The following is a 27394-nucleotide window of genomic DNA, read 5'->3' as shown; positions in this document are numbered from 1 at the left end:
GTGACGGGAGGGAAAACGGGCACCCCCTTCCGGCTGGAGCTTCTCTGAGAACGAGACGGAAACAAGCCAGCCTGGCAGGATTCTGCGGGAAGGACGATCCACACAAGGAGAGGCAGATACACCCCAGACAGGACCCACCTTGGCAGCTCGCAGGTGCTGTGTGGCGCTGGGGCAGGGAGCGAGGAAAGAAGGGCGAGGGGCGAGGGGCAGAGGCAGGCGGCGGCCATCGGGGCAGGACCAAGGTCAGCACAACTGGGGCCTGGTTACTGTCAATATGAAATACAAAGGGCGTGAGCTTTCACTCACTTTAGTCATCATCAATAAAACAAGACTTTTATTGACATCTGACAAAGAAACATTTGAAAAACTGCACCGTACAATACAGGTTTTACCATAAAAATGTTATTTCCTGGGTTAATGTTTCAATATGTACTTCTCAACAAAAAGAAAACGCTAATCACACTCAAAACCTTCTATCTAATCAAGGGACCCATGTGGAAAGAGAGCTTTTTCACAGCTGAATTTTAAGCTATTAAAACTATCGGATCAGATGTATGTATTGCTGATGACAAAGCGAGTCTCATAGTTGGCATTTTCTCCCCATCCTCCCAGATACCATAAAAAGATCAGATTCTGTGGGTAACAGAAAAATGACAGATTTCAGATGCTACTATTCAAAAGTTTTCTGCAAAATTAAAGCGCCACACCCCGATGATCATTCCATTGAAACGATTTCAAATCATTGCACAGAAACCTAGCTCCTATCAAATAATATCAAAAATAAATCACACATTTGACACAGATTCCAGAGGGCCAGAACAGAACCACAATCTTTATAGAAAATGACTTTTTACAGAGATGACATCCAAGGAAATACATTTTACAGCGAGCACACTGGGGGACTTTTAGCAACAGACTACATCTTCACGCAGCGCTATTTCCTCACGTGAAACAAAAAGCCTGACCGAGACTGAGATCACGGCCCACAGACTGAGGGCAGCTTGGCGGAGCGGCTCCCAGGCTGCCCTGGCCCACATTCTGTCCTGCTTCCTCTTGGTGTTCATGGTTCAGCTTCACTTAAATGGTATAAAATCAGATTCTAATGTCACATAACCTTGATCCATACATGATCACTTCCCTTTACATTTCGGAGCCTAGTAAATATTTCTGAAATGTTTAGACTAGTATGCAATGAAAAACTAATGTTATACAAACCACAAAGTCTGTTCACTTCTTGAGATCAATGAATTAGGTCTAATTCGCTCCTTTTATTAATAAAGGTGACAATAAAAAGCTTTAATTTAACTGAAATTAAAAAGTACAAAATTTAACACAATCACAGCTTTACTTACATCAACATGAACACGCATGCATCACTTCCAACTGTTCTTTTTGATACTTCAGGAACAGTAATGTCTGCAACCTACATAAACAGCAGCACAATGGATAGAATGTAAACGAGACTGCCTGAAATTCTGTCACTGGCTCAACTTCTAAGGGTTACAATGAAACTATGTACAGTGTATAAAGCTTGTCAAACTGGATATGGTCTTAGGCCATTACTACTGTTACAGTCCAATTTGGATTTTAATATAACCAACTTATAGATCTGAAATAAAAGCACTGCTTAATGGTTTCAGATGCATTTTGGTATTTAATATGTTTCAAGGCATCTTTACAAATAATAAATTATGACTATGACAAGGAGAACCTGTGAATAAAGCTTCTTACATGGACATAGCGCGGCGACTGCAAGTGCTGTCAGAGACAATTCCATGAATCAAAAGTCATAACCACATCTGGATTTTAATCTTTAGAACAAGCAAAACTAAGTAGCACACACGAGTATTTTAATATAACCTTAATGGTCTAACAAACCTTCCAAATGGAAGGAAATATAAAATAAAGTCAACCTATCAAATGTAACTTACAGTGATGGGCTTCAGGACTGCAGAAATCCCAGGCCACCTGCCAACTACCTGCAGAACCACCTGCTGCCGAAGTGCCTGACCCCAGGCGGCTGCCCCACAGGTGCGCACGCGGAGCTTTGGGAACCTACGGCTTTACTGGCGCCTTCGTTATGCGCTTAATACTGGCATTTCACAGACTCGCTCCTTGTAGTGAATTTGAGCGTAATCAACTTCCATAGAGAAGCACGTAGCTAAACCACATTAAGAATATTGAATCTTCCATGCATGGTCTCAAATAGGAGTATTTTGTTTAGTATAATGAAAAGTTAATTTTTTTTTTTTTTTTGCGGTACGCGGGCCTCTCACTGTTGTGGCCTCTCCCGTTGCGGAGCACAGGCTCCGGAAGCGCAGGTGCAGCAGCCATGGCTCACGGGCCCAGCCGCTCCGCGGCACGTGGGATCTTCCCGGACCGGGGCACGAACCCGTGTCCCCTGCATCGGCAGGTGGACTCCCAACCACTGCGCCACAAGGGAAGCCCAAAAGTTAATTTTTTTTAATATCTGTAATCTTTTTGGAACACAGGCACCAACAGGGAGCAGACATTCCAGCAAAGAGAGATTGTCCAGGATAAAAAAAAAAGAACTGATCAGAGTCCTTTGTCCCTTTGCCGATTAGAATACTTCCTTCTTTCATCGCCTAGGCAACATCTTCCAGATAATCCGCAACGTCACTGAGCTGGGACACAGTCAGGTCCTGTGTCAGGTCATCAAGCTTCGTTGTTCAAAAGAAAGAAAAGAACTAGTGTCAGGATGCAAGCAGAGTCTTAAATAATGTTTAACGTCTACGCTGTAGCTTAAGCGCCGTCTTACGCTCTACAAACTGCTGCACAGGCAGAAGGCCTCGCCCTCACTTTCTTCTTCCTTTTCTGAGATTTTTTTGAAAGCTGAGCTAACAGTTGAACTCTACATGAACAAGAAGACTGGCTGTTAAAATAACCCATCTGTAGCTCTTTTCATAACTTTAAAGCAACATTTTCAGGCCTCTTTAGGATGACATAAGGTAAAAAGAGAAAGACAAATTATTACAAACTTATACCGTCTCAAGAATTAGAGAAGGCACGTTATATATTATCACTTAACCTTCAGAACAAGCCTGTGAGGGAGGCATTGACACCTCCTCTCAAGAATAAAGAAACTGAGGATCAAAGGTTGCAGCTCGCCTGAGAAAGCACACGCATGAAAGGATAGGAACGCGGGCCCAGATTCATATAAAACGCTGCTTCTCTCCAAGGCCTTCTCCCTGCATGACAGTCCCTGACAGTCACAAGCACTTGGAGAGTCTCTCCTCATTCTGGAGAGCAAGGTTCACCTCCAGGCTGTAGTGACCTACAACCTCAAAGGCAGACTCACCCCCAGTTTACCGTGGGCACTGATATCTGATCCTGAGATGCTACCTTACATCGCAGATCTATCATACACCTAAGTATCTGCTCTCTGCCCAAGAAAAGGTCAAATGTGATCTCCAAAACGCACTCCTAATTTTACACCCTGACTCCCCGTTTCTGCTGTCTTGTCTCCCTGCCTGCTCAGAACAGTCCACACCCCAGTCTCTGCTTCAGCTCCTGCATTCACAGGGATCTTATATACACACAAACCTTCGATACTGACGTCTCTTAAAAGGACCTCCTACCTACAGTGTCTACACCCTGAGGTGGTCGATTCTGACTCTCATCCTGACCCACCATGGCCCAGTTACACCCACAGCAATTGAAGCCCCAGTAATAACACGCCAGCATTTCACAAGCACTCAGTTAACAAAGCAGGCGACAACTGAAAACAATTTTACACATTCATTACAGACATTCTTTTTAGATTTGGACCAGGAAACTCCGTCATAAACTTTACGGAACTTTCAACTGCTTTTCTCCTAGTTAGTATAATTTTTATTTTATTGGCGTATAATTGCTTCACAACGTTGTGTTAGTTTCTGCCTCACAGCAAAGTGAATCAGCCCTACGCGTACACACACCCCTCCCCCTTAGACCTCCCTCCCCACCCCCACCCCACCCAGCTAGGCCATCGCAGAACACCGAGCTGAGCTCCCTGTGCTAGTTCCCACTAGCAGGTTCCCACTAGCTATCTAGTTTACACGTGCTAGTGTATTTACGTCAAACCTAATCTCCCAATTCATCCCACCCTCCCCGCTTCCCCTCCTGTGTCCCACATCTGTTCTCTAAGTCTGCCTTTCTATTCCTGCCCTGCAAAAAGTATAAAGTTTTGAAGCTTTACAGTAACTCAAGGCAACAGGCACAGATAGCACTCCATGGGAGAAGCACAACATCATACTTTATCACTGGTATTGACGTCATCTATTTCCACAGAGAGGTCTTCCTCGATCTCTTCACCAATACTTAGCTCACTTTTTTCTGAGCGATGGCTGGTACTAATTTCAGGGGGAAAAAAAAAGAAAAATAAGAACTTTGAATATAAACATTTAGAGAGAGTAACTAGCATTCTTCAATCTTTCATGTAATTATTTTAATTCTTTAAATAAAATAGAATAAACTATTAACACATCATTAATTCCATACATCTCATCTCACTTGAGCCTTAAAATAACTCAGCAAGGGCATAGGAATAGTCCAGTCCATTTACCAGATGAGAACACTAAGCTTCATACTAGTGACTATGGTCACAATGGCATGAAAGAAGCAAACCCAGATTTTAAAAATTTCATCTCTCAAAAAACTGTATGTTAGGAAGTAAACACAAATTCTAAATTGGGGGAAAAAAACTATCAGTTACATAAAATTCTCAAACTCTGATTTAAAATTTCTAATCATATCTACAACAAATATTACTTCCAAATTAATTATTAGCCAAGTCATAGGTTATATTTTCTTTACATATATAAAAAAATTACCTAAAACAAAATATTAAGAAATGTCACATGACTCAGAAAAACCATTTGCGGGGGCAATTTGTTTAAGCCGAATGTAGACAACTGCCCCCACTGAGATCAGAAAGGGGAGAACGAAAGCACTGACAACCCAGCGGCCCAGCTGCTTCTGCTGGCTTCTGAGTTGATCCTTCAATGTTACTTCCTTTTCTTATTCTTATCAAGTTCCCTGCACATAATACAGATGTTCTTATTCTAATGTAAAATCAAAAACACGCTTCGAAGTCCAATGTATAATTCTGGATTAACTATCTTTCATTCACCTTCAATCAATATGAACAAGAGAATCAAAGACTAAAATAAGCACCAACGTAATTCTGTCATACTTGCCTGTTCAGAAACTGTTTACAATTTATGTATTTCTTGTCCAACCATTTTTCTTACCTGTTAAAATCATCAGCATAGTCATCTTCCTCTCCAGTCCCTGGTAAGTTTAAGAAAAAATATATATGTTATATTTATATAAACACACCTCACAATTTATCTACAATTAGACACACATTTCCTTCAAAAACTACACTACTGAATTATATGGCATCATTAAAAAGAACAGCTGGGCTGCAGTTTGGATTTGGGGGAAACTAACCACCCACTCCCCCACCTTCCTCCGGCTTCTGTAGCCAATTCAAGGACAAAATAGTCACTGAAGAGTGGGCTGGAGCCTAACATTAGCCTCTGACTTCCTGGTCACACATACAAGCCTGTCCTGCAGGCCAAATCCGCCCACAATCTGTTTTTCTACAGCCTGCAAGTTAGGAATGGCTTTTACATTTTCCAATGATTGTAAAAATACAAAGAACACTCAGAGACTACGTGTGGCCCACAAAGCCTAAAATACCCATTCTGTCCCTTTACAGAAAGAGTTTGCCGACTCGTGCTTTACACATGTGAAGCACCTGTCTGTGAACATGAGTGCCTTTGACTAATATTTTTGTCTCCCAAACTAAACTGTGCTCTAAAGCCTTATTCCAGAAGCGTCAAGGTTCTGAAGGCGGTACGGTGCCCACAAGTGGCCCAGGGCACTCGGAGGCTTCTCCTGCTGCAGGAGTACCGCTCCCGCTGCTGCTCCAGGCCACAGGACGGGGCACAACACCCCAGAGTTCCTGTTACACGTCCATCCCCATCAGACTGACTCCCTGGGGCCCGGACCACGTTCCGCCAGCCCCAGGGAAGCGCCTCTGCCTCGGCACGCACTATGCTCGCGGTCCGAACGGCAGGCTCTCCCCTCTGCCTGCCCCAGCAGGTCTCGCAGAGCAGTCACTTCCCGGGAGAGGCTCCCCCATCGCCAAGGCTAGGCTAAGTCAAACTACTCCCCGCTTCCGTAAGGCTGCGACCTGACTCTTCTAACACTCAAAGTACCCGTAAGGCACCTGTTTAACACCCATCTTCCTGCTAGGTTTAAACCCCACGAGGACAGAATCCGCTGTGGTTACTACTCCCTCCACCCTTGGCCGACACAGTAACCCTGGATACATAAAAACCGTCCAACCATCTGTGCATGAGGTGCTCACGGTAGGCTGACTGACACTTCATTTAAGATTTTATTCTAAAAAATAATCGCCTTAGGGCTTTCCTGGTGGCGCAGTGGTTGGGAGTCCGCCTGCCGATGCAGGGGACACGGGTTCGTGCCCCAGTCCGGGAGGATCCCACGTGCGGCGGAGCGGCTGGGCCCGTGAGCCATGGCCGCTGAGCCTGCGCATCCGGAGCCTGTGCGCCGCGACGGGAGAGGCCACAACAGTGAGAGGCCCGTGTACCGCAAAAAATAATAATAATAATCGCCTTAAAGCAGTCCATATTGCAACTGGAAATCTACTGACCTAAACCAAGTGATCCGATTTTATCATTGACCAATTTAAGATCTTTCAGAATCGTGTTTCCCCTTTTACCTGTGAACAGGAAAAAACAGTCACATTAAATTGACTTTTAGAATATAATAGTCTCTAAACCATGTCAACTTTTTTTTTGCAGTACAGGGTTTGTTGATACATCATAACCAAAAACTAAGAAGAAAATTACAAACTGTGATTAATTACACTGCATTATGCATTATTATGCATTACACAATAGAATATGCTTACACTATGTATCACACAGCCCTTTTTTAACCACACTATTACATATCCTTTTTGTAGCCATACTACTTTTTATTGGAACCTGACCATCAAAATCATTTTCTACCCAACTATCAGATATCAGCCTTCTATAAGAAGCCCTACTGGGTATGAATTCATGGACTACAGTTAATTATTCTCATCAGTTTTATTTTTCCTTTGAACTTCTAAATTTTGCTTCAATTTAATCGCTATTTCATTTACCAAACTTATCTCCTCATTGGTTTTTATTTCTTCAGTGCCCAGTTCTCAAGGCCCTCTCTAAATCATTATTTCCTAGTCAGTATTAAGAGTGACATGATCATGACACTCTGGATTCCTTCACTGAAGGTGACAATACCTGGGAAAGGAGAAGAAGAGGGAAACTGGGCCGAATTAACAGGCTCATGGCTAGTTTACTTTATGTGCCCCGAGAAATCCTACTACAGTGCTATCACATAACACAAAATGGTTAGTAAGTACTACAAGATTATGCAAAACCCCACAGCAATTTCCTAATAAAGCTCTACTCAAAGAGGCACATTTATACTCTAAACACTCTGCCAATTAAATCCTATATTTACTATGATATACTGTACAAAGCTCATCTGCATGATTACATGTTTAAGGCTTTGCTTTTGAAATCCTTGGTCTTGTCACCATCTGTGTGCAGTAGGAGAGCCATTCCACGTCTAGCTAACAATCCCTACCTCTGCTGCATATAAAAAATACATCTGATCCAAATCCCTAAAGGGAGAATAGCATTTTAACATTCTTACGATGATTACTGTGCTATCTACGGAATAAAGTTTTAAACAAAAAAAAAGTTTTAAAAATTAATTGTAAGTAAATCCTACATAAGTCAATTTAAATGTCCAAAAAAGAGATGGCTTAAAAATTATAATGTCTATTTATTATAGAAGATGGTTAAAAAGTCAACTTCCTAAAAACATTTCCATGGCATAGGAAAAGCAGAATACAAAACAATATAGAGAATATGACCATGCTCAAAAGGAATTTTAAAAATAAAATATTAACAGAAAATATCACTGAGTAGTAAAATTATGGGCTATTTTTATGATTTTACATATATTTTCCTGAAAAAATAAACAATGATCATACACTACTTAATTAATTAGAGAAAAAAATATCATCAGCATTCAAAGTCCACGTCTTCAGTCAGCAAACCTAGGAACTTCCAGACACTCACTTTCAGAGTCTTTCAATGAGGGAGCTCCAGTAAGGGAGCTGAGTCCACTTTTTAAGGGGGGGGCGTCCGAGAGCGATGCAAGGCTTCCTACTTGCTTACTAGGTTCACTTCTCCTAGCAAGAAACAAGTGTACAGTTAAATGGGATTCTTACATTCTGCCATTAAAACACAAGCAGCTTGAATATATCTTGTAGGCAACACAGGAGCTGGGCAATAAAGAATATACATTTCACAGATTCAAAATCATGAAGTACACCTGGCAAGGCAAAACAGACTAAGAATCACTGCAGGTTCGCGCAGGAAGTTCCCCCTCTCTAGAACTGCGTGTGATGTCTCACAAATTAAACCGCTCCGCTTCATGGGCTTCACTGTCGGGGATTTTATCGGAAGCCCCTTCCGTGGCCCAGAGATGCAGGCAAGGGACAGCACAGAAGCTGACGAGCACAGCACGACAGCCCAGACGTGCCCCGGAGAGCGGGCCGCAAATGACGCCACCAGCTGACCTCAGCACACAGCCCCGACCGCCAGCCTGCAGCGGACGCGGGGCAGTGCCCAGCAGCCCGCAGGCTCGCCCTCCGGCCCGGCGCCCTCTCACCTCCTCCGGCGCCGGCACGGAGGTGCAGCATTCCAGGAATTCCCCTCTCCCGCTCTTACTTCGTTCATCTTTCCTCTTTAAAACCGGATCATTCTCATCAACACACGTACGTGCTACTGTTCTTCGCAGTTTAACATTTCTAGCCCCATGCCCGCTCTCCAGCCACCGCGCATCCCTCTGCACCCTGTACAGGAAAACTCATCAGGAAATCATTCTGCCACATACAGTCCTCTCGCCTCAGGCTTTCCTGAACCCACGCTAACCCTTTACCACTGCCCCAGGGCCGCCCGCGAGGGGCATCGGGGCGAAGTGCAAAGGGCGACTTTCAGCAGAACTTAACTCAGCTGCTCACTTGGGCCTCCTCCTCCAAGGACGCCTCTCCCTCCGGTTCTCTGGGTCCCCTTCCCGCTGCAGTGCCCCTTCCTTGGTGACCTCTTCCAGTCTCCCGGCTGCGGCCTCAGCCAAGACTGACGCCTCCCTAACTGTCACCCCTAGCCCAGGCCTCCCCCTGAACGCCCACCCACCCCCGAAAACAGGCTTCACCTTTCCACTGACGACCTTCTCGAACTCGCTGGTCGAGAGTGAGCTCTGGGCCGCCGCGCGGCTCACCTGCGCGATCCAGCCTCGCTCGCCCTGCTCTTCACCTCGGTCAGTTGGAAAAACTCCTAGTTACTCACCCTGGGAAGAACCCCGGAGCTGCCCTTGATATTGCTTCTCCTCTCGCACACTTACCAGCAAATCCTTTTGGACCCAAACTCAAGATACATCCCCTACCGCCTATTGCTCACCACTTCCGCCATCACCCCTCACCTGGAAAACCCTAAGAGCTTCCCGCCTGGAGACCCAGCGTCCAGGGGGCCGTGTCACTGCGCACGTCGGAGCAGTCACGCTGCTGCTCACAGCCCGGGGCTTCCGGGCCCCTCGGGTTCAAGCCAAGCCCTGCGGTGGCCCCGGCCCCTGGCCCGACTCCACCTCCTGCGAGCTCCTCTGCCGCAGGTCCTCGGACCCGCCGCACCACTCACCTCTGCCTGTGCAGGGCTCCGGCAGCCCAGCTTAACGCCTGGCCTGCTCTCCCCTCCATAAGCTCGCCCTTGAGGTGAGGCCTTCTCCAACAGCTACTGAGAACCGGCCGCCCTCCACACCCACACTCCCGCCCTCCGCCGTTCCGTTCTCTCAGTTCCTGTAACACGGGCTGCATCTAGGCGACACAGCACCTGGGGACTCTTAACTTATTGCTGCTGCCGTCCAGAGTATGAGCTCCCGGAAGCAGAGATTTTGCCTGTTTCATCACTGTTGCACCTGCACCTGAAACGGTACCTGGCATACAGCAGGCACTCAGTACAAACCTACCTGCTGAAATCATTAACATCTAGGTCCTTCAAAACTTGGAATTGTTTGACAACATAAAAGGCTTTAATGACACAAAATCAGACTTACAAATTCACTAATTACAGAACCATTGGTAGCTCATTATTTCTTAAACATAAAACATTTAGAAATTCTATTTTTAAGCCGCTAGTCTGATAATATAAAAGCACAGGTTACTCACCAACCATAGGTTTTTTCTGGTTTAGGAATGGGATCATCAAAGAAAGAATCTCCTTCCATATCATCTTCATCTGGACAAGGACCAGCTTTGTCTTTGACATCTAGACTTTTGTTGCTTAACAAGGATCCAATTTTTGTTTCATGGGCCAGTAAGTGAAGACTACTTTTACTCTTTGCTTCTGATGATGAGATACTGGTATCACTCTGACTAGCATCATTGCTGGCCTTCTAGAAAAAGAGAGGGAAAGAGAAAAGGTCTCCTTGGCGAAATAAAACTTTAATAAGACATCTTAAATAATAAAAAAAGTCACGTGAACATACGCAATTCTGTGTATGCACACGCATACACACGTGGGGTCTTGCAACTGCATGAGGTGCAGTGGGACCCCCCGGACCTACCAGTTCATCCCCAGGCTTCAGAGCATAACTAACTTTTGAAGGGGAAAAGCGTCAAACATGTTTGTACCATTCCTCTCCTCCCTCCCTAAATGGAAATACCTTTACCTAGCCCATTTATACACAAACTTTCCCATTTCCTCTTACATATATATCACTGCTTCATAAATTACCTTAATGTTTTCAACTCGCAAATAAAAAGCATTACTAATAAAGGATATAAGGAAGATTAGTTCATTATCATTAGTTCATCACATAAATGAACCAAGCATTAAAACTAAGTGGTCGTCAATAAAACTAGTTTTCCATCCAGTGCCAAATACAGCGGACATCAAGGTGAAAGATGCCGCCTTTACCGTCCACATTTCTAAAGTAAGGTTTTGCTAGTTTTATCACTGGTCTTTAGACTTCCAGAGTAACTCCCCATTCCACACCTCCCTTCAACGCCCATGGATGCATGTACTGACGTATATGTTTCTATATATCCGAAACCAACATACAAAATTCTCAAGCATTTTTACTCCTGTCCTACTGATCTGGTGATGCTAGCAGAAAATATACTGCACACTGTATTTTCTTGTTTTCAGGTAGCCCTAACCCTCACAACCTAATTTTATTCTATCCTTGGTCAGATTTCTTTTTGTCTTTAGACACTTCTATGTCAACAACATAAAAATAATAACAACAAAACCAAAATATCATGATAGTAATAATAAAAGTAGCTAACATTTATGGAAAGTCTTCAAATGCTTCCCATATGTTACCTCATTTTAATCCTCAAAATAACCTTATGGTGTGTGGGGCAGGTTCTGTTTTCTCTGCAGAAATGGAAAAGGAGATGTAGAGACACTGCAGTCACTTGTCAAGCCGGGGAGTAAAGGCGTCTGATATCAAAGTCTGATTCCAGAGGTTAGCTCTAAAGGCTTATGCTCTGCTATTAGGTTGAGTCATATGAAACTGTAGTTTTTATGGGTTAAAAATGACAGTTTCCCAAGATTCAGCCTTCACACTACAGAGAGCAGTGCTGCGTCAGATGCCACAGTGTGTGAGATGAGCATCTCCTGAAACATGGAATGTGTGATGTAGTCCACACTCGACTACTAACTATGTAATTTTAAGGAATTTAATGTTCGCAGGCATGAATTTCCTCAAGAATTGAACCACAGTAGTCTTTTCCAAGTCCAATTATTACCAGGAGGTAAGGAAAAAGGGATGGGCAGCTGGGGAAAAGTGGTAATAACGCCGGTTAGAAATTACTCAAGGAGACACTAAGGATGACTGCACTTTCAATCTGTGTATAGACAGAAGGTACTATGCAGTAAGATATACACTTACAGTTTTACACTAATTAGAGGCCATGATTAGCTGACAGAAGGTAAGATATATGCTGTACAATTTTTAGGGCCTTGTATAGAGCTATACATTCCATATGTTATTAATACAGATACATCAATGGTTGTAAAAAGAGATGTCTGGAGAAATAAATACCAAGTTATCACCCTTTTAGACAACATAGGATATTTTCAAAGAAGAAGACACATTTTCAAATTTCCCAATAACTTTCTTGAAGTCTTCCTATTATTATCAATTATAGAGAAGCACCACCCACCTATGTATTTCTTAAGTGTATTCATGCCCGTTATAATGTCTGATTTATAAATATTTTAAAAATTGATTTACATCTTTTCAAAGGAATATGCATTTGGAAATAAATACCCTGCATTCTCGTGCTGTTTAAACACATTTATGATTACAGATACTGAGACAGTGCAAGACTGTCTCCTTCAAAGCATCCGTGAGAAAATTCAAAAGGACACCTGACATGAAACGGACAATACAAAAGTAAAGCGCATTACAGGAAACAATCATTATTCCAGCAAAGTCTTTCCTCCCCATGAATTCACAGCAACATAATTTAAGTCCATATAATGAACCATCTGAACTTAATAACCAATACAGATCCATGATTATTTTTGACAGGTTTTAGTCTTGCTATGAAACAAAAGACTAGTTTTAGGAAGACAAGTTTCATGGAGTAGCATATTATGATGTTCAACACAATACGTATTTTTTAAAATAATAATTTGTTTTAAAATTATAGTTCTATTTATCTATGGAGTAAAATTAAACTTTAAAAACACGCAATCTGCTTTGGAAGCGCTGTCAAAATCAATTTCTAAATCACGTAGGAATGTGTCGTCACTTCGTAACTATGGCTCATTTTTTATCAAAAAGACCATTACCTAACCGGGTTAGTAATGAATTCACTAAACTTAATTCCGAATATTTTTTACTATTAAAAAAAAATCCACACTACGAGGAGAAGCATTTATCAAAACATTCTGTAGACTGAAACAAAAGTAGTGCAAAACTTTAAGAGCAATTTTCCATGGAGGAAGTCCAAAGTTTTTGAGCAACAACAGATCAACTCACGATGCATATACCCTGGGATCTATTTATTTTTTTATTTTTTAGATTTTTAAATGGTAAGTTTAATAATGGAGATACACATGGGAGACACCAAATACAAACTTAAAAAAAAGGAAGCTTTAAAATGTCTTCTTGGAGGTAAAGATGTCTAAGCTGAGTTTTAAAAATAAACAGAACTTTGAAGACAGGAGTTAAGAACAGGGTATTCTAGGCAGTGGATTAGCTAGAGTAAAGGCACAAAACTGAGAAACAACGGATACGCACCAAGAAACACAAAGAGCTCAGAATTGCTAAAGTGTAAAGTTAAAGCGAGGCTCAGCAGAATAAAGCAAGACAGGTCCCAGATCACAGAGCTATTTCACGGAGGAGCCATGTTTGCAGATTAGAAAGATCACGTGACTACGTAAAAAACAAACTTGAAGAGCCAAAACCCTTAAAAGAGGAGAGCAGTTAGGAGGCTGTTTGAGTAAAACTCCAAAAAAAAAGGTACAAGGGATTTAAGGGATTTGTAGAAGCAGCTGGATGCTGTGTGTAAATCCCAACTCTTCTATGTAACTTTACACAAGGCCCTGATCTCCCTATGCTTCCATTTCTTTATCTGTAAAGCTGGCATAATAATGCTGACAGGAATGACACAGTATCATTCCATTTTGCCTATGAGGAAACTGACAGCTAGAATAAGGGTTAATTAGACGGACAGTTCAGACAAGTACATACAAGTTAAGTTAGCAGGACGTGGTAATGGATTTAATATGGGAACTGCGAGAGGAGTGAGATTTCAGAATGGCTCCCTGTTTCAAGTTTGGAGACTATCAACTGATATTGAGAACACAGGAAGAAGAACTGGTCTAGTGAAAATATGGTCTATTTCTTATAACTGAAATTGAAATAGACTGGGATCTGTTTAAAAAACTTTTATCATGGCTTAAGACAAGTCTCATACACAAACTTCAGTTACTTAAGTCTCTATCACCTAGATGTGGACAAATTAAGACTCAGGATAAATCTAAACAGCTAAGATTAAGAATTGTTTAAAATAAAGAAATGCAAGCAAAAAAAAAAAATTCCTATGGCAATGCCTTAGAATTCATTCCCTGGACAACCTCAGAAGCCTTGGAGGTTATTATGGGTTAAACTGCATCCCCCCAAAAGGTAAGTTGAAGTCCTAACACCCAGTACTTCAGAATGTGCAGTCATTTACAAGTAGGGTCACTACAGATGTAACCAGTTAAGGGGAGGGCACAGTGGAGGCGGGCAGGCCCCTAACTCAATACCCCTGGTGTCCCAACAAGAGAGGACAGGCACACACAGGGAGAAAGCCCGGTCAACATGATGGCAGAGACTGGAGCGATGTGTCTACAAGCCAAGGAGCACCGAGGACTGCTGCGAGCTGCGAGAAGCCGGGAGGGAGGCCGGGAACAGAGTCCCAGCCTCAGAAGGAGGCAATCCCGCAGACACCTTGATCTCAGACTTCCGGCCTCCAGAGCCGTGAGACAGTAAACTTCCGCTGTTTCCAGCTACCAACTTTGTGGTGCTTTGTTACAGCTGCCCGAGGAACTAAGAGGTAATTATAATAAAACATAACAAAGTCTTGTCTTTCCAGATCAGGAGGCCTACTGCACAGCACTACAGCAGTCACTTAAGCCCTTGGATGGACCCCAGGGCTAATAAGCTTTATGGTAAATTACAGCCAAACTGTAAGGAAGTTCTAGTGCATGTTTAATTTTCTACTAGTATACTTACACATTCAAGATTTCAATCATTTCTAGATTAACAGCAAATCAGCATCATAAAGAAGTTTCACAGAGAAATAACTACCAATTTTCCAGTAGCCAAAAACTGAATTATCAGTAGAATGTCTTAAAAACCTGGAAGAAATAATTTTGTTTTTCTAAACTAAAGGCTTAATCTGTACTGTTCATAACAGAGGAACAGCAAAGCCAAAGAAACATCCCCGTTTTGCAAAAGTATTCAAAAATACTTGTGCAATTCTAATTCTCTTCCCCGCCCACACTTCAGCCTGCAGCTCCCCTCCCCGACTCCGCCAAAGACAGTTTGTGACCCATGACTTACTAATGAATTCTTTAGAAAAGTAGTTTTACTACCATTGTATATGTGTGTAAAACACACATATATTTAAAGGTTTAATTTACTTATCTAGAAAGTAAACACTGTGGAATTTGAAAACCACAAAACAGACATACAAGCCCCTCTTTCTAAAAACTCAGTTTTTCTGTACATGCCGTATAAACAATCTGTAATTCCCACAGATGCACATGAGAACCAATGTCTGGCTGTGAAATCGGCCTGAAGATTACCCTCTGTCCAGCGGCTCTGCTCTCTTACCCTGTGCAGCCAGCTCGCAGGTTCAGCGGACAAGAAGTCTGGGATCTGAAGCAGAAGGCCAGGCACAATTATGGGTTATGGGCCAAGTGCTGGCATCTTGTTCACCCACATGCATCCCTTCATTGAGGGGGTGGTAGGTGTGGGGGGGGGTGTGTGCGCGCGCGTGTGTGTACAGAGTAATACTGTTTTGTTCATCTAGAAAACCCTAAGGTGAGACTATACTTTCGGGGATCATTTCTACAGCTCGAAAACCCGAAGGCAGCCGCAAAAGATGCGGGAACACACGCTCCCAAACGTACACAACACGTGATCCCCATCAATGCCCTAAATCAACATAAAGCTGGGCTTATCCCAGAATTTTGAAAACAAGGAACAAATTTAGAAATGTCATTTATTAAGAACTTGAAGCAAAAAAACACCTCAACACAAATCAGTTTTAAAACACCTAAAAATCGATTATGAAAAGGAAGGATAACCTTCCATGCTACATTTAATGTGATGATTAGAACAGCTTCATGTTAAAAACAAACGAAAACATCAAATACCTTATTTAGTTTTTTCAACTGAATGGTAAAAACCTTAGTGGAGCCTACCAAAAGTCTGTTGTAATAAATAAAATGCATTTATTTTTTTCAGACAACTAGCACCATGCTTGGTACAACAAAACGGTTCACACCAAAATGGATTATTACGGATGATACTCTGGAAGTGTTAATGCACATTTAAAATGTTTAACTCGTTAAAGAAATGCCCTCCCATCTAATATTTATGCATCTTGTATTCTAACTCTTCTAGCATCCTTTATTGTCCTACAACAATAACAAAAAGAAACGTAACTTTTATTTTTACTCAAATTAAATTAGTTCAAAACCCTTAGATTTTGCTTTGCATATTAACGGGCTTACAGTACTAAGTACAAACCAGTTAAACATGTAACTGATTTTTTAAAGTTTATTTCTGATATGAATATAGCTTCTCTGAAAACAGCCAGAAGTCTCTGAATGAGCAGTTAATACTTGTGCCTCCCCGCAGGCAAAAGAAACAGTAAGACACAGACACTTCCTACTGGGCGCCCTGGGCTACCACTCCCAGCTCTGCCCACCCGAAGGTGCCACTACCTACCCTGTGAACGGCTCCCCCTGGAGCCTGGCTGTGGACAACCCCCATGACCAGATGCAGCTCAGGATTTGGATTATTAAGATGTTAAGAAAGTTAGGATACTAAGGGTACTGGGACCCTGCTGCATGCACAGGGCAAAAGGTGAAGGCAGAGGGAGGGAGAGCTAACGGCTCCTCTGCTGGGCTGGAAACAGGCAACGCTGGGTACAACACGGACTTCTTATAGACGCAATTTGGAAACAAGAACAGGGAAATAGAATGGAAAAGGTTTCCAAGTTGCTGAGGAAGTGTTTTGGGCTCAGGAATATAATCGTGAAATAAAAGGGGCCCGACGTGCAGCCTGCAGCTCCAGAATAAGGCCTGTGCAGCCTCTTCAGTCACCCGCAGAGCACGTGAGAGGGAGGCGCAGAGGGGGGACGATGTCTGCGCCCTCGCCCCTGCGTCCAGCACACAAAGCGAAATGTGTCTCCTAGTGGCTTTGGTTCTACGTATCAACTTCTTTCAAACGTTTTAACTTCTTTAAAACTCATGACACCAACAAGATTTTTAAAATTTAATATTACGAAATATACTTTAAAATAGTACAAGAAACTGACTTAAAACATCTATAAAAAAGCATGCTAGTTTATATGCTTAATTATTTTTCTTAAGGTCTGTCTCACGTCTCCAATTTGACCATAAACTGCTTAAGTGAGGACCCATGTTAAATCTGTCTTGCCCCCAGCACTTAACAAAGACTTTCACTATGTAAATGTTCAAACATACTCAAATACATTTAAAAACATCTTCGCATGTAGTAGTGCATAAAGAATAGTGTGAACAAATATAGTAACAGGAACTTACCATTGAAACCACTAGAACTAAAGCCAGCTAACACAGCAAATACAATTGTTCAAAAGCCTTTAATTTTGGAAGCCCTCAACTTAGTGAAAAAATCTACACATAAACCTACAGGCTCAACAGGACTAGTGATATTCTCACACAGTTGAACGTTAAATAACTTGATCTTATTCGAAATAAGTGTAAGAACTATACAGATAATTAATGCTTCTGAGAACTCCAATACTTAAATTTTATAAGCAGCTCATCTACTAGCTTAGTCGAATTCTCAGATCTTTTGGGAAGGAGAAAAAGCAGCCAAGGCGGTGACACAGCGGCGCCCCCGTGAGTCTGCTGTGGGGCAGCGCTCAGAAAGGCTAACACGTGCAGGGGCTGACGAGCTGCTCAACACAAACAGAAGTGTCTTGAAGGAAACCAGGGCTGGCCTTTACTCATCGACTGGAACTTATCCAAAAAGTAGTCTGATGTTCTAGTTACCTCAGATAAAAGTCATAACGTTAAGAATACATAGGTGACCATCCATTCAAGAGGAAAGTAAGTATCTTCAACTTGTTTTTGTTGCCAAAAAAACAAGGAATTCTCAAAGCAAAACCGAGAGCAGAGTTTTAAAATACAGCACTATGATTTTCACCTGGATAAAAACTGAAAGTCAGACTACTTTTTCTTTTACGTCACCATGACTTTGGCATGTTCTGATCACAGATAAAAGAAAGTGACATTTCGAAGGAAAACGTAACCCTAGGCCAGTGGGAACTCAGCGCCCGAGGAGGCCCGCGTGAGGCCGGCGGTCGGCCCAGCCCAGGCCGCTCTCCTCCTCGGCCGCCCCGCGTTACCTTGGCACCAGACTTCCGCCTGCTTGGCTTCTTCTTACCTTGTCCTTTATACCTTGGTATCTGAGCATGAGAATAAAATGACATTTTACCACAAAGTATAAATCTTTAAAAATAAACTAATTCATACCAAACCAATACAGATTCCTATTAGAAAATTTCTTAAAAATGGAAAATCTAACTAATATGCTTCATTTTGAAATCCACTGTTTTAGTCTTTTCTTCACACTCTTCCTAAAGTGGTTCAGCTCACGTTTAATTTCTCCCTCCGACAGTCCCAGGGTTCAACGTAGGGACCAGAGCCCCTGCTCAGCTCCTGTGGGTGGGGACTCACTCCTGTCGCGCTCCGTCCAGCAGCGCGCTAAGAAAGCCAGCCTGCACGCCTCAGCAGCTTCCTCTGGGGCCCGCCCTGGCCTCACCTCTCCTTCCCCGGGAGGACACAAAGCGCGCTTCTAAGGGCCTGGCTGGACCCCGTGCTTGGCCCCAACTTCCCGGAACTCTTAGTGCTCTCCAGACCGATGAGGCGCCCTGTAGGCCCTTCGCAGAGCCCCCAAACCACTCAAAGACCTCAGAGAGAGAAGAAAGCGGGCAAGAAAAGGGTGGGGCAAGGGCTGGAATCCCAAATCCAGACCCTGTAGGACGACAGGGGAACTGCGGTCTAACTGCCAAAAGAATGCCTTGTCTTAAAACACACCCCATCCAGCCCCACTAGAGACGGGCCACGGTGTCCGGAAGTGCTCACTGCGCCCGCGGGCCGATGCTGCGACTGACAGCCCAGGCAAGGCTGAAAACCATCGGAAGGTGGCAGAAGCAGGGACCACCTGGAGACACCTTAAAAATTACCATCACTTCTCTGTATTTAGAGCAACATTTCCTGACTTAAAACTTAAGATTCTCTTGATAATTCTCATGATAGAGCTTAAAACTTTTTATGTAGAGAGCATACGGATATGTAAAACAGGCATTAACATTTTATCTTGAAGACACACAATATGTGGAAAATTAGTACTGCCAATATGCTTTAGAAAATAATATGCTAAAAAGAGAACTTCCAAATAACTCAATACTATAGGTGTTAATACGTGTTTTGGAATATGGTTAATTTTAATCCCTCTAAAGCCAGATATTTTCACAGAAAGCAAACCTTTCTTTTTACTAAGGCTCTTATATCTGGCACTTAATTTGAAGTGAATTTTAGATTCACTCACGACCTCGTTCTCCCTGTACAGCAGGTTCCAGCCTCCAATGAGCATCACGGGAAAATGCTTCCAAGACCAACCGACCCTATTAGGAAAGGCTAACTAGGCCTCGGGAGAAAGAACAGCTACCAGCAGCGTGAGAGCCTCGTTCCCAAGGCACAGCATTCCTCTGATTTCTAAATCTAAAAAATAAAAAGGAGCAACAAAATCAAAGAACCAGCAATAAACAGCAACAGGAACCATTCACTGGTGTCTACGCCCAGGCATCTGGAAAAGCAAGGAACCTAGCAGCACAATTGCTGCCCTCCAGACGTTCACCTAATTTAAAAAGACACAACTTGTATCTACGAATAACACAGCACCAGGAGCCACCTTGGGGATGTACTCCACGGCACCTCTCCAAACAGAAGTCAGAGGAAGTCACACAACACAATCAGACCCAAGCCCGCCCTGGGGTAAGATGGGCTGGTTCATCCACCGTGCTGTGCTCAGCCAGGCACAGGAAGATGCCTTTCCAGACCAGCACCTTTCTATCCATTCCTACTATTACAGAGAGCCTTGATTTTAAATTCAAAGGTTCCACACAATTGTTTTCTCCGTTAATCCAAACCCCTGAAATCAGAAGGCCTTAACTTTAACAGCTCATACAAATATAACCAGAGTGCATAGACTTTTTATAAATCCTTAAAATATCTCATTAGTATAAAAAAATCATGGTCATTTACAATTCCAAATCTGGGCCCCTGTCTACAGTATTCAACATAACAATTCTATATGTTGGAGCCTGGTATTCTCAAATTACAGCAATTTATAAATGAAAAGTAAATTTCCTTGTTAATTGAAGGACAAAACGCTCAAAGCACCAAATGAATCCAAACATCCTACAATTCTGTTATTTAACAGCATATTTCTTTCTACGATACAATATTCAAAACAATATCAAAGCAAAAGAATTTTCAAAAATTAAAAAAATTTTTTTAATAAATTCAGTATTTTAAAAATGGAAAGTGTATACTGAGATCAAAATCTCACGTGGCTCAACATATAAATTGTCGACAAAAAATTTAAGAGCATATTTACATGGCATTTTTAAAAACCTATTGTCTTGCAATAATGGTCCCAAAGGAGCTTATTAAAGTTTTAGAAGACTCTCTAAATAAATAAATAAATAAATAAATAAACATTAAAATATATACTTCATCAAAGACAAGAAAGCACTTTAACAACAACAAAACTTGTAACAAGAGTAGAGACAGAAAGCAGAGCCCCGTGGAGCCTTAGCCCACTCACCTTACTGGGAGGAGTGTGTGCACTTGCTTTTCCTTCTGGTGACTTTGGTGGAGAATGTACATCAGATAGATCTAGTGCACCCTGAAATATTTCACAGTTTAAAATTAAAACATTTAAAAATAAAGCATGAACATACCAATTATACCTCAACAGAATAACAGCATTTAAAACCACTATACAATATTGGCACTTTTATTTCTTCCTATTAATATAAATATCCTCATTAGATTTTCTTCAAATTTTACCAAAACACAAAGCAAACAGATTTGTGATTCTAATTACCTGCTGAGTATTTCACCCAAACACCTTGAACAGGCTATACTCAGGCCACATTTAAACATGCCCCCAAGCTTCCTTTCCAGAGTTATTTAACCTTCTCACTTTGCTTTCCCAACTCGCCACACTAACACTGTCCTGTGATTCTCAAAGATCTACTCTTTCTACCTTCCCTTGACTTGCTTCCTTACTTCACTGTCTCAAAAAAAATCAACTAGCAACTCTCATAAAAACAGGAGTACATTCCAAAAGCGGCTCCTGGTGCTGCGTTATTCATAGATATAAGCGACTCCCATAAAAACAGGTAACTGAGTGGGGGGGCTGGGATGAACTGGGAGATTAGGATTGACATGTACACACTAATATGTATAAAATGGATAACTAATATGAACCTGCTGTCTAAAAGAAATAATAATAAAATTAAATTTTTAAAAAAAAACAGGTAACTATTACAACTATGCGGGATGAGGCACTAAATTACAGGGGCTGCCAAGAGGGAGTGAGTAAAAACAAGAGAAAACGTCCCCGAAGTCAGAGTCAAGAGAACATGGATGGTGGGGCTTCCCTGGTGGTGCAGTGGTTAAGAATCTACCTGCCAATGCAGGGGACACGGGTTCGAGCCCCAGTCCAGGAAGATCCCACATGCTGTGGAGCAACTAAGCCCGTGAGCCACAACTACTGAGCCTGCACTCTAGAGCCCGCAAGCCACAACTACTGAAGCCCGTGTGCCTAGAGCCCGTGCTCCGCAACAAAAGAAGCCTCCACAATGAGCAGCCCGCGAACCGCAACAAAGAATATCCCCCCACTCGCTGCAAGTAGAGAAAGCCTGCACGCAGCAAAGAAGACCCAACACAGCCAAAAAATAAAATAAATATACTAAAAAAAAAAAAAAAAAAGAGAGAGACAATGGATGGTAACATTGCACAGCTAGGTATGGGAGAGGATGTACCATTTCAGGTGCAGAATAGATGAGAAAAGGGGGAAGGCAAGAAAGCAAAAGCCATTTCACAGGTACGCTCCACCTGGCCTACGCACAAGGTTGCACATTTCAAAAAAAGGCGTAAGGCTAGAAAGCCAGGTTCGTGCCACATCATGCAGGATCTTCAAGCTGAGGAACCTGGAGACTATTCAGTTGCCATTACATAGTCACTGTAACGTTTAAAGAGGGAAGAAATAGAGAAAGAGCTGAATTAATTCAGCAATCATGAATAGAAAAGACTGAAAAGATGTGGGCATAGCAACCTGGTTTTTAAGGGGGGGCTAACATGCACTTCTGGTACAAGCTTCACTGAGTTCAGCGGGCTAATCCACACCTAGTGTTCTTCTCCAGCATCACAAGTCCACAGCCCATTACCTTCCACATTCCTACAGACCAACCTGACCTAAAAGCACACATTCAACCAGGTATCTGGAACAGTCACGATGTTGTCTACATCCATGAAACAGTATCTTTATGTAACACTAATGTTTGTAAAGGAAATCAGACCATTAATCTCATTAGCACGATTTCTAAAAAGAAAGGATAAGAAAGACAATGGCTAATCGAAAAAACGAAGTATGAAAATGTTTAGAAACTGCAAAATCAACAGCTTAGAGTTTTAAGCCTAGTTTAAAAAAGCCTTTAAGTTCAAAAAATTGTTAACTAGTCTATAATTCAGCCCTTCTACGTTTAAAAATAGTAGTAAAAGTAACAACTAACAATTGAGTGTTCTCAGCATTTCACATGCACTAACTCACGCGTGGACTAACTCACGCTTGTAAGCCCCACGACGCCTGCAACGAAGGCTACCATCCTACCCACAAAGGAGGACCAAGGCCGGAGGCTAGTTAGTGGAGGAGCTGGGACTGGCTCCACACAGCCCAGCCCCTGAACTCCCTGATCTGAGCATCACTCCCCAGGACAGGTGCGGCAGCAGCCTCAGAGCTACCGCATCTCCAATTATCATCAAAATGTGCATTTATACAATCTCTGAGTATGTCTTCTTTTGTTTTGAAGGAATAACCTCTTTTTATTTAAATCCGATCATTACGTATGCACTAATCTGCGTGGCCGCACTAGACAGGCAATGACTGGAAAACAGAAACAGGTAACAAAGGGCAGGACTGTACTTACTTCCCCACTGGTTGGCCCTTTTTCTTTCTGTTGACAGCGTCTGATCACTTCTAATAATAAGGGTCCACCCACCGTACCTTCTGCTTCAATAATTCCTAAATCTCGGGCTAAATTCTCTCGACCTTCGAGACCTTGAAACTGGGAAAGAAATAAGATATAAAGAAGTATAAATGCACCAAAATATAGAAAAGTTATTTTCAGAGATTAAAGAAAAATATTTTCAGAACTTAAAGACATCTCTAAACTCAAAGAGGCCATTTTTCTAAGGAATGAAACATCCATTTTTAAGAATTATATATTTCTTTTACCAAGTCTCTGCCTTCAAAGTCTCCATTACCAGGTATAGGCTTAGAGCAGAACAAGTTAACTCTATAACAACACTTCTGTCAAGTTATGTGAAGCAGGGACACTGATGCCAGCTATCTGACAGCTCAGATGGCTTTTGAGAAAAAGATAATCAACTATAAAATATAATCTTTATGCAAGATTAAACTAAGTAAGTTGTCAAATTTTGTTAACTTTCAGCTTGTAATGAACCCATCTGTATCAAAGGCAGTTTCAGAGACAGACGTAAAAAGCATCATTCTTACTGTGCTAGTTTCAGGTTGAAAAACAGCCAAGGTAAAATCAAGATTGAAAAACTGAAGAAATTCGGCAACGAGACTAGCCACCAGCCGGCCTGCAAAGAGCAAAAGAGAAGGTGGGAGAGGGTCTTTAGGAGCCCGAGGCCTCCTCACTGACACGGAAGTAAGATAACTACAGTAAAGGGAGAAAAGAAGTTTCTCAATGTTTCAAAGTGCAAATTTCTTCTCTTGAATAATACAATGAAGTGATGAACATCTCAGTTCCGCCATTTCTGCATTAGGACCATTGGTCTGGAACTATCAGTAACACAATGTGACATTTCATAAATGGATGAGTGTTTTGTTTTTCACAGGAAAATCAGCTTTTTACAATAAAATTGGCTGTAACCAACAATTTCCCATGACCACTGATATTTAATGGCAACTCAGTTGTACAATAATATACAATTTAAAATGAGCACCTAGAAGAATCAGATACTTCAAAAACTAATCTGAAATTCCTCATTTCTCCCAAATGGAGTCAAGATTTGAAAATTCAGAGACAGACAAAATAAACAACAACAAACATCTTACCATCTTTCGTATTTAAAAACTTTTTCAGGCTCTCATTGACTAAAGGAGTTTTGTTCTGTTAAAAAATGAAATATTTTAAGTGTTATACATTTATCCCCAAACGACTACAAAATGTAGACTAAAGTTTAATTTTTTGGCAAAGATATTAAGTTAAATACTGTCACTCACAAAATGATGGCTAAACCCATTCTATAACTACTGATTACTACAGGAACTACTTTTTGCTAAGGTAAGGACTGAGACAGGTAAGGACTGAGATATACTCAATTAGGAGATTCTTCTTGACAGCAACAAAAGAAATTACTTAGGTGTAGTAGTGATGGATTTAAGATGTTAATGAATTAGAGGGTGCCTGGAGCACAAGGAAAGGTATAAGACAGACACAGTCTTTCAAAACTGAGGGAAAAAGTTGCAGAGGTATTAAAAAGCAGAACATGAGTCCAGGGAATCAGCTTTCTCCTTGACAGAGATGTAAACATGTTTCCATGCTCAACAGAAGAGCCAGCAGAAAGGGAGAGGCCAAAGATTAACAGCGTATAGAAGAGGCACTGACCTAACACCTAGAAGGTAAAACCCAGAGAAAGTGATTATTCTTGGACAAGATAGAGTCGCCTCTACTAAAGCAGGAAGGAACGAGAAACAGATGAACACAGATGCAGGGGAGCTTTTTCTGAGATGAGTGACAGATTGTGGGGGAGGACACAAAAAGTTAGGATCTGATGCTTCTATTATTTAGTGAAGGGAGAGACAAGACCGTCTGTCAACAGTGAAGGAATCAGGTGATGTAGGACGCTAACGTGAAGGCGAAGTGGGAGCTGCTGAGCAGAGACGAGAATCAGGGTCAGCAGCTCACGGCCTCAGAAGCTGGAACCGCCAACCAGGAACATGAGCAGTCCAGCGCGGGGACCGCTCGAGCGCAGACGGACACAAACGGGGAGGGGCGTTAATCGGCTCAACTAAATGACCGTTAAGATTTTTCCCCAAATCAAGTATGGCTGGAAGGCAAGGTAGTGAGGATTTTTTTTTTTTTTTTGGTACGCGGGCCTCTCACTGTTGGGGCCTCTCCCGTTGCGGAGCACAGGCTCCGGACGCGCAGGCTCAGCGGCCATGGCTCACGGGCCCAGCCGCTCCGCGGCACGTGGGATCTTCCTGGACCAGGGCACGAACCGGTGTCCCCTGCATCGGCAGGCGGACTCTCAACCACTGCGCCACCAGGGAGGCCCGAGGTAGTGAGGATTTTTGAGATATGGACCATGGGGTCCAGACCAGCTAAGAACAAGAGGCAGCTAAGAGAAGACATGTCTGGAAAAACACAGAAGTGAAGACCTTCATGAAGTGACAGAGGAGCAAGGCATCTAGGTCTAAAGTGAGAAGGAGAAGAGGCTGATTTGTCACAGAGGAAGCTGAAGGCCTTGATTATGGAGTAACGCTTGCTGACGGCAGGTTCCAGGATATTTACTCAAGATGGTGGCAGGACGTGCCGTAGAGAGAAAAAACTAAATACACTTATACAGAGAGAAGTGACAGGACCTTTGGCATAAGAAAGACTACATGATTTTAAAATAACTGAGTGGGGCTTCCCTGGTGGCGCAGTGGTTGGGAGTCCGCCTGCCGATGCAGGAGACACGGGTTCGTGCCCCGGTCTGGGAGGATCCGACATGCCGCGGAGCGGCTGGGCCCGTGAGCCATGGCCGCGTCCGGAGCCTCTGCTCCGCAACGGGAGAGGCCACAACAGTGAGAGGCCCGCATACCGCAAACATACATACATACATACATACATACATACATACATAAATGAAATAAAATAACTGGGTGACCGGATAACTTGGAGAAAAGCTGCATACGATATTCCTCCCACCTGGTGGGGATTCACAGTGCATATTAGCATATTAAAGGTTCTAAGGGGTCCCGCAGTAAACCCACTTACTGTGAAACCGTTTCTTCAGGTGTTCTGGATTTCCCCTAGGGAAAGAGATCTATGAGATTTACTATTGGCCTCGGAGTTGTGGTGCCTTAACTTTCTTTAGATTACTCCAAACCTCTAAAATATACACGAAAAGAGAATAATCTTGACCCTCTCCCAACAATAAAGAAGTTTAATCCTTAGTTCAAAATTGTCCCTGGCTACACACTCCTCTAAACACTGTTTTAGAGTGGCTTTTAAGTAATTAGAAATTAAACATAAACGAATACAGTCATTAAACTTTGTAGATTTCGTACCTCTACTTTTTCTTGCTCCTCTAGCGCTAAAAACACAGCTGCTCGGAGTTCAGCCTTGAAAAAAAGCGGGGGGCAGGGGTAAAGGAACAAAAATGATCTCAGGACATTTTCAGGACAAGAAGCTCACCAGCTGAAATTTCAAAAGGCAAAGGGAAAACTAGCAAGATGATAACGCTCAGCAGGCAGGTGCAAAGAGAGACCAGAAGGCGTCCCGAGACGTCCTGACGAAGGGGCGCAAGCTCTCTGTGCCCCGTGCCCACCGTCTGTCCCCCGGCACTGTCAGCACCCATCACTCTGGCTGCGATCCTGATTTCCGGTCCTTCATGACGCCCATCGGTCGCGTCAAGGTTGCAAAGTACACTCCGAGAAGCAGCCCGCCACCCGCTCGTCACTGCCAGCGGGAGGGGCTCGCTGCCCAGCAGCAGAGGCCAGGGGCGGGGGAGACCCAGGGGCGGGGGACACCCAGGGGCGGGGAGCAACTCGACCACCGGGCCTGGAACGGGACCAGAGTGGGTAGCGGGCGACTCGACCACCGGACGCCGCGGTCGGCCTCCTCCGACGAAGGCTGGCCGGGCCCCCCCCACCCGCTCGCCGCCGCGCGGCCCGGAAGCTCCCCGGGAGAGACCCTCGACCCGAGCGCGGACCGCCCCGAGGTGGCCCGCGAGCTCGGACCTCAGCCCAGGCGGCCCGCCGGATGCGTCCCTTGCCCCTTTGTGACGCCCGCGGCCGGCCTCCCCTCCGCCGGCCCCCCGGCCTCCCGCCCAACCTTGATGCGGTTCAGGACCCCGCTGTTCTCCAGCGTCTGCACCAGCAGGTCCCGCAGCTCCGTGTCCTCCTCCGCCACCACCGCGGCCGCCGTCGCCGCCAT

The 27394-nt window shown here is 43.3% G+C and overlaps 1 protein-coding gene across 6 annotated transcripts; it reads right to left on the bottom strand.

Moving 5' to 3' along the window:
• Positions 1-184: 184 nt before the first annotated feature.
• On the bottom strand, positions 185-27394 carry CEP43 (centrosomal protein 43; the record flags this gene model as incomplete). 6 transcript variants are annotated; one of them, XR_014297609.1, is made up of 14 exons in its annotated part: positions 185-266; positions 1353-1423; positions 1932-2681; positions 4256-4352; positions 5253-5292; positions 6686-6754; positions 8169-8281; positions 10313-10539; positions 20761-20841; positions 23150-23287; positions 23740-23828; positions 24307-24361; positions 26527-26580; positions 27293-27394. XR_014297609.1 is itself a non-coding variant. In XM_082668872.1 (13 exons), the coding sequence occupies 13 exons, from the start codon at positions 27392-27394 to the stop codon at positions 2607-2609; spliced, it is 1200 nt and encodes a 399-aa protein (XP_082524998.1). In that variant the 3' UTR covers positions 379-2606. The 6 variants fall into 6 exon arrangements, 2 of the variants coding, with proteins under 2 accessions (XP_082524998.1, XP_082524997.1); XR_014297611.1 differs by lacking the exon at positions 185-266 and adding an exon at positions 379-1076; XR_014297608.1 differs by having other exon boundaries at positions 1353-2681.

Source organism: Grampus griseus, assembly GCF_964374135.1.
Source record: "Grampus griseus genome assembly, chromosome: 13".
NCBI lineage: Eukaryota > Metazoa > Chordata > Mammalia > Artiodactyla > Delphinidae > Grampus > Grampus griseus.
Note: the sequence above shows the minus strand (reverse complement) of the source record. Positions and strands in the feature narration are given on the sequence as shown.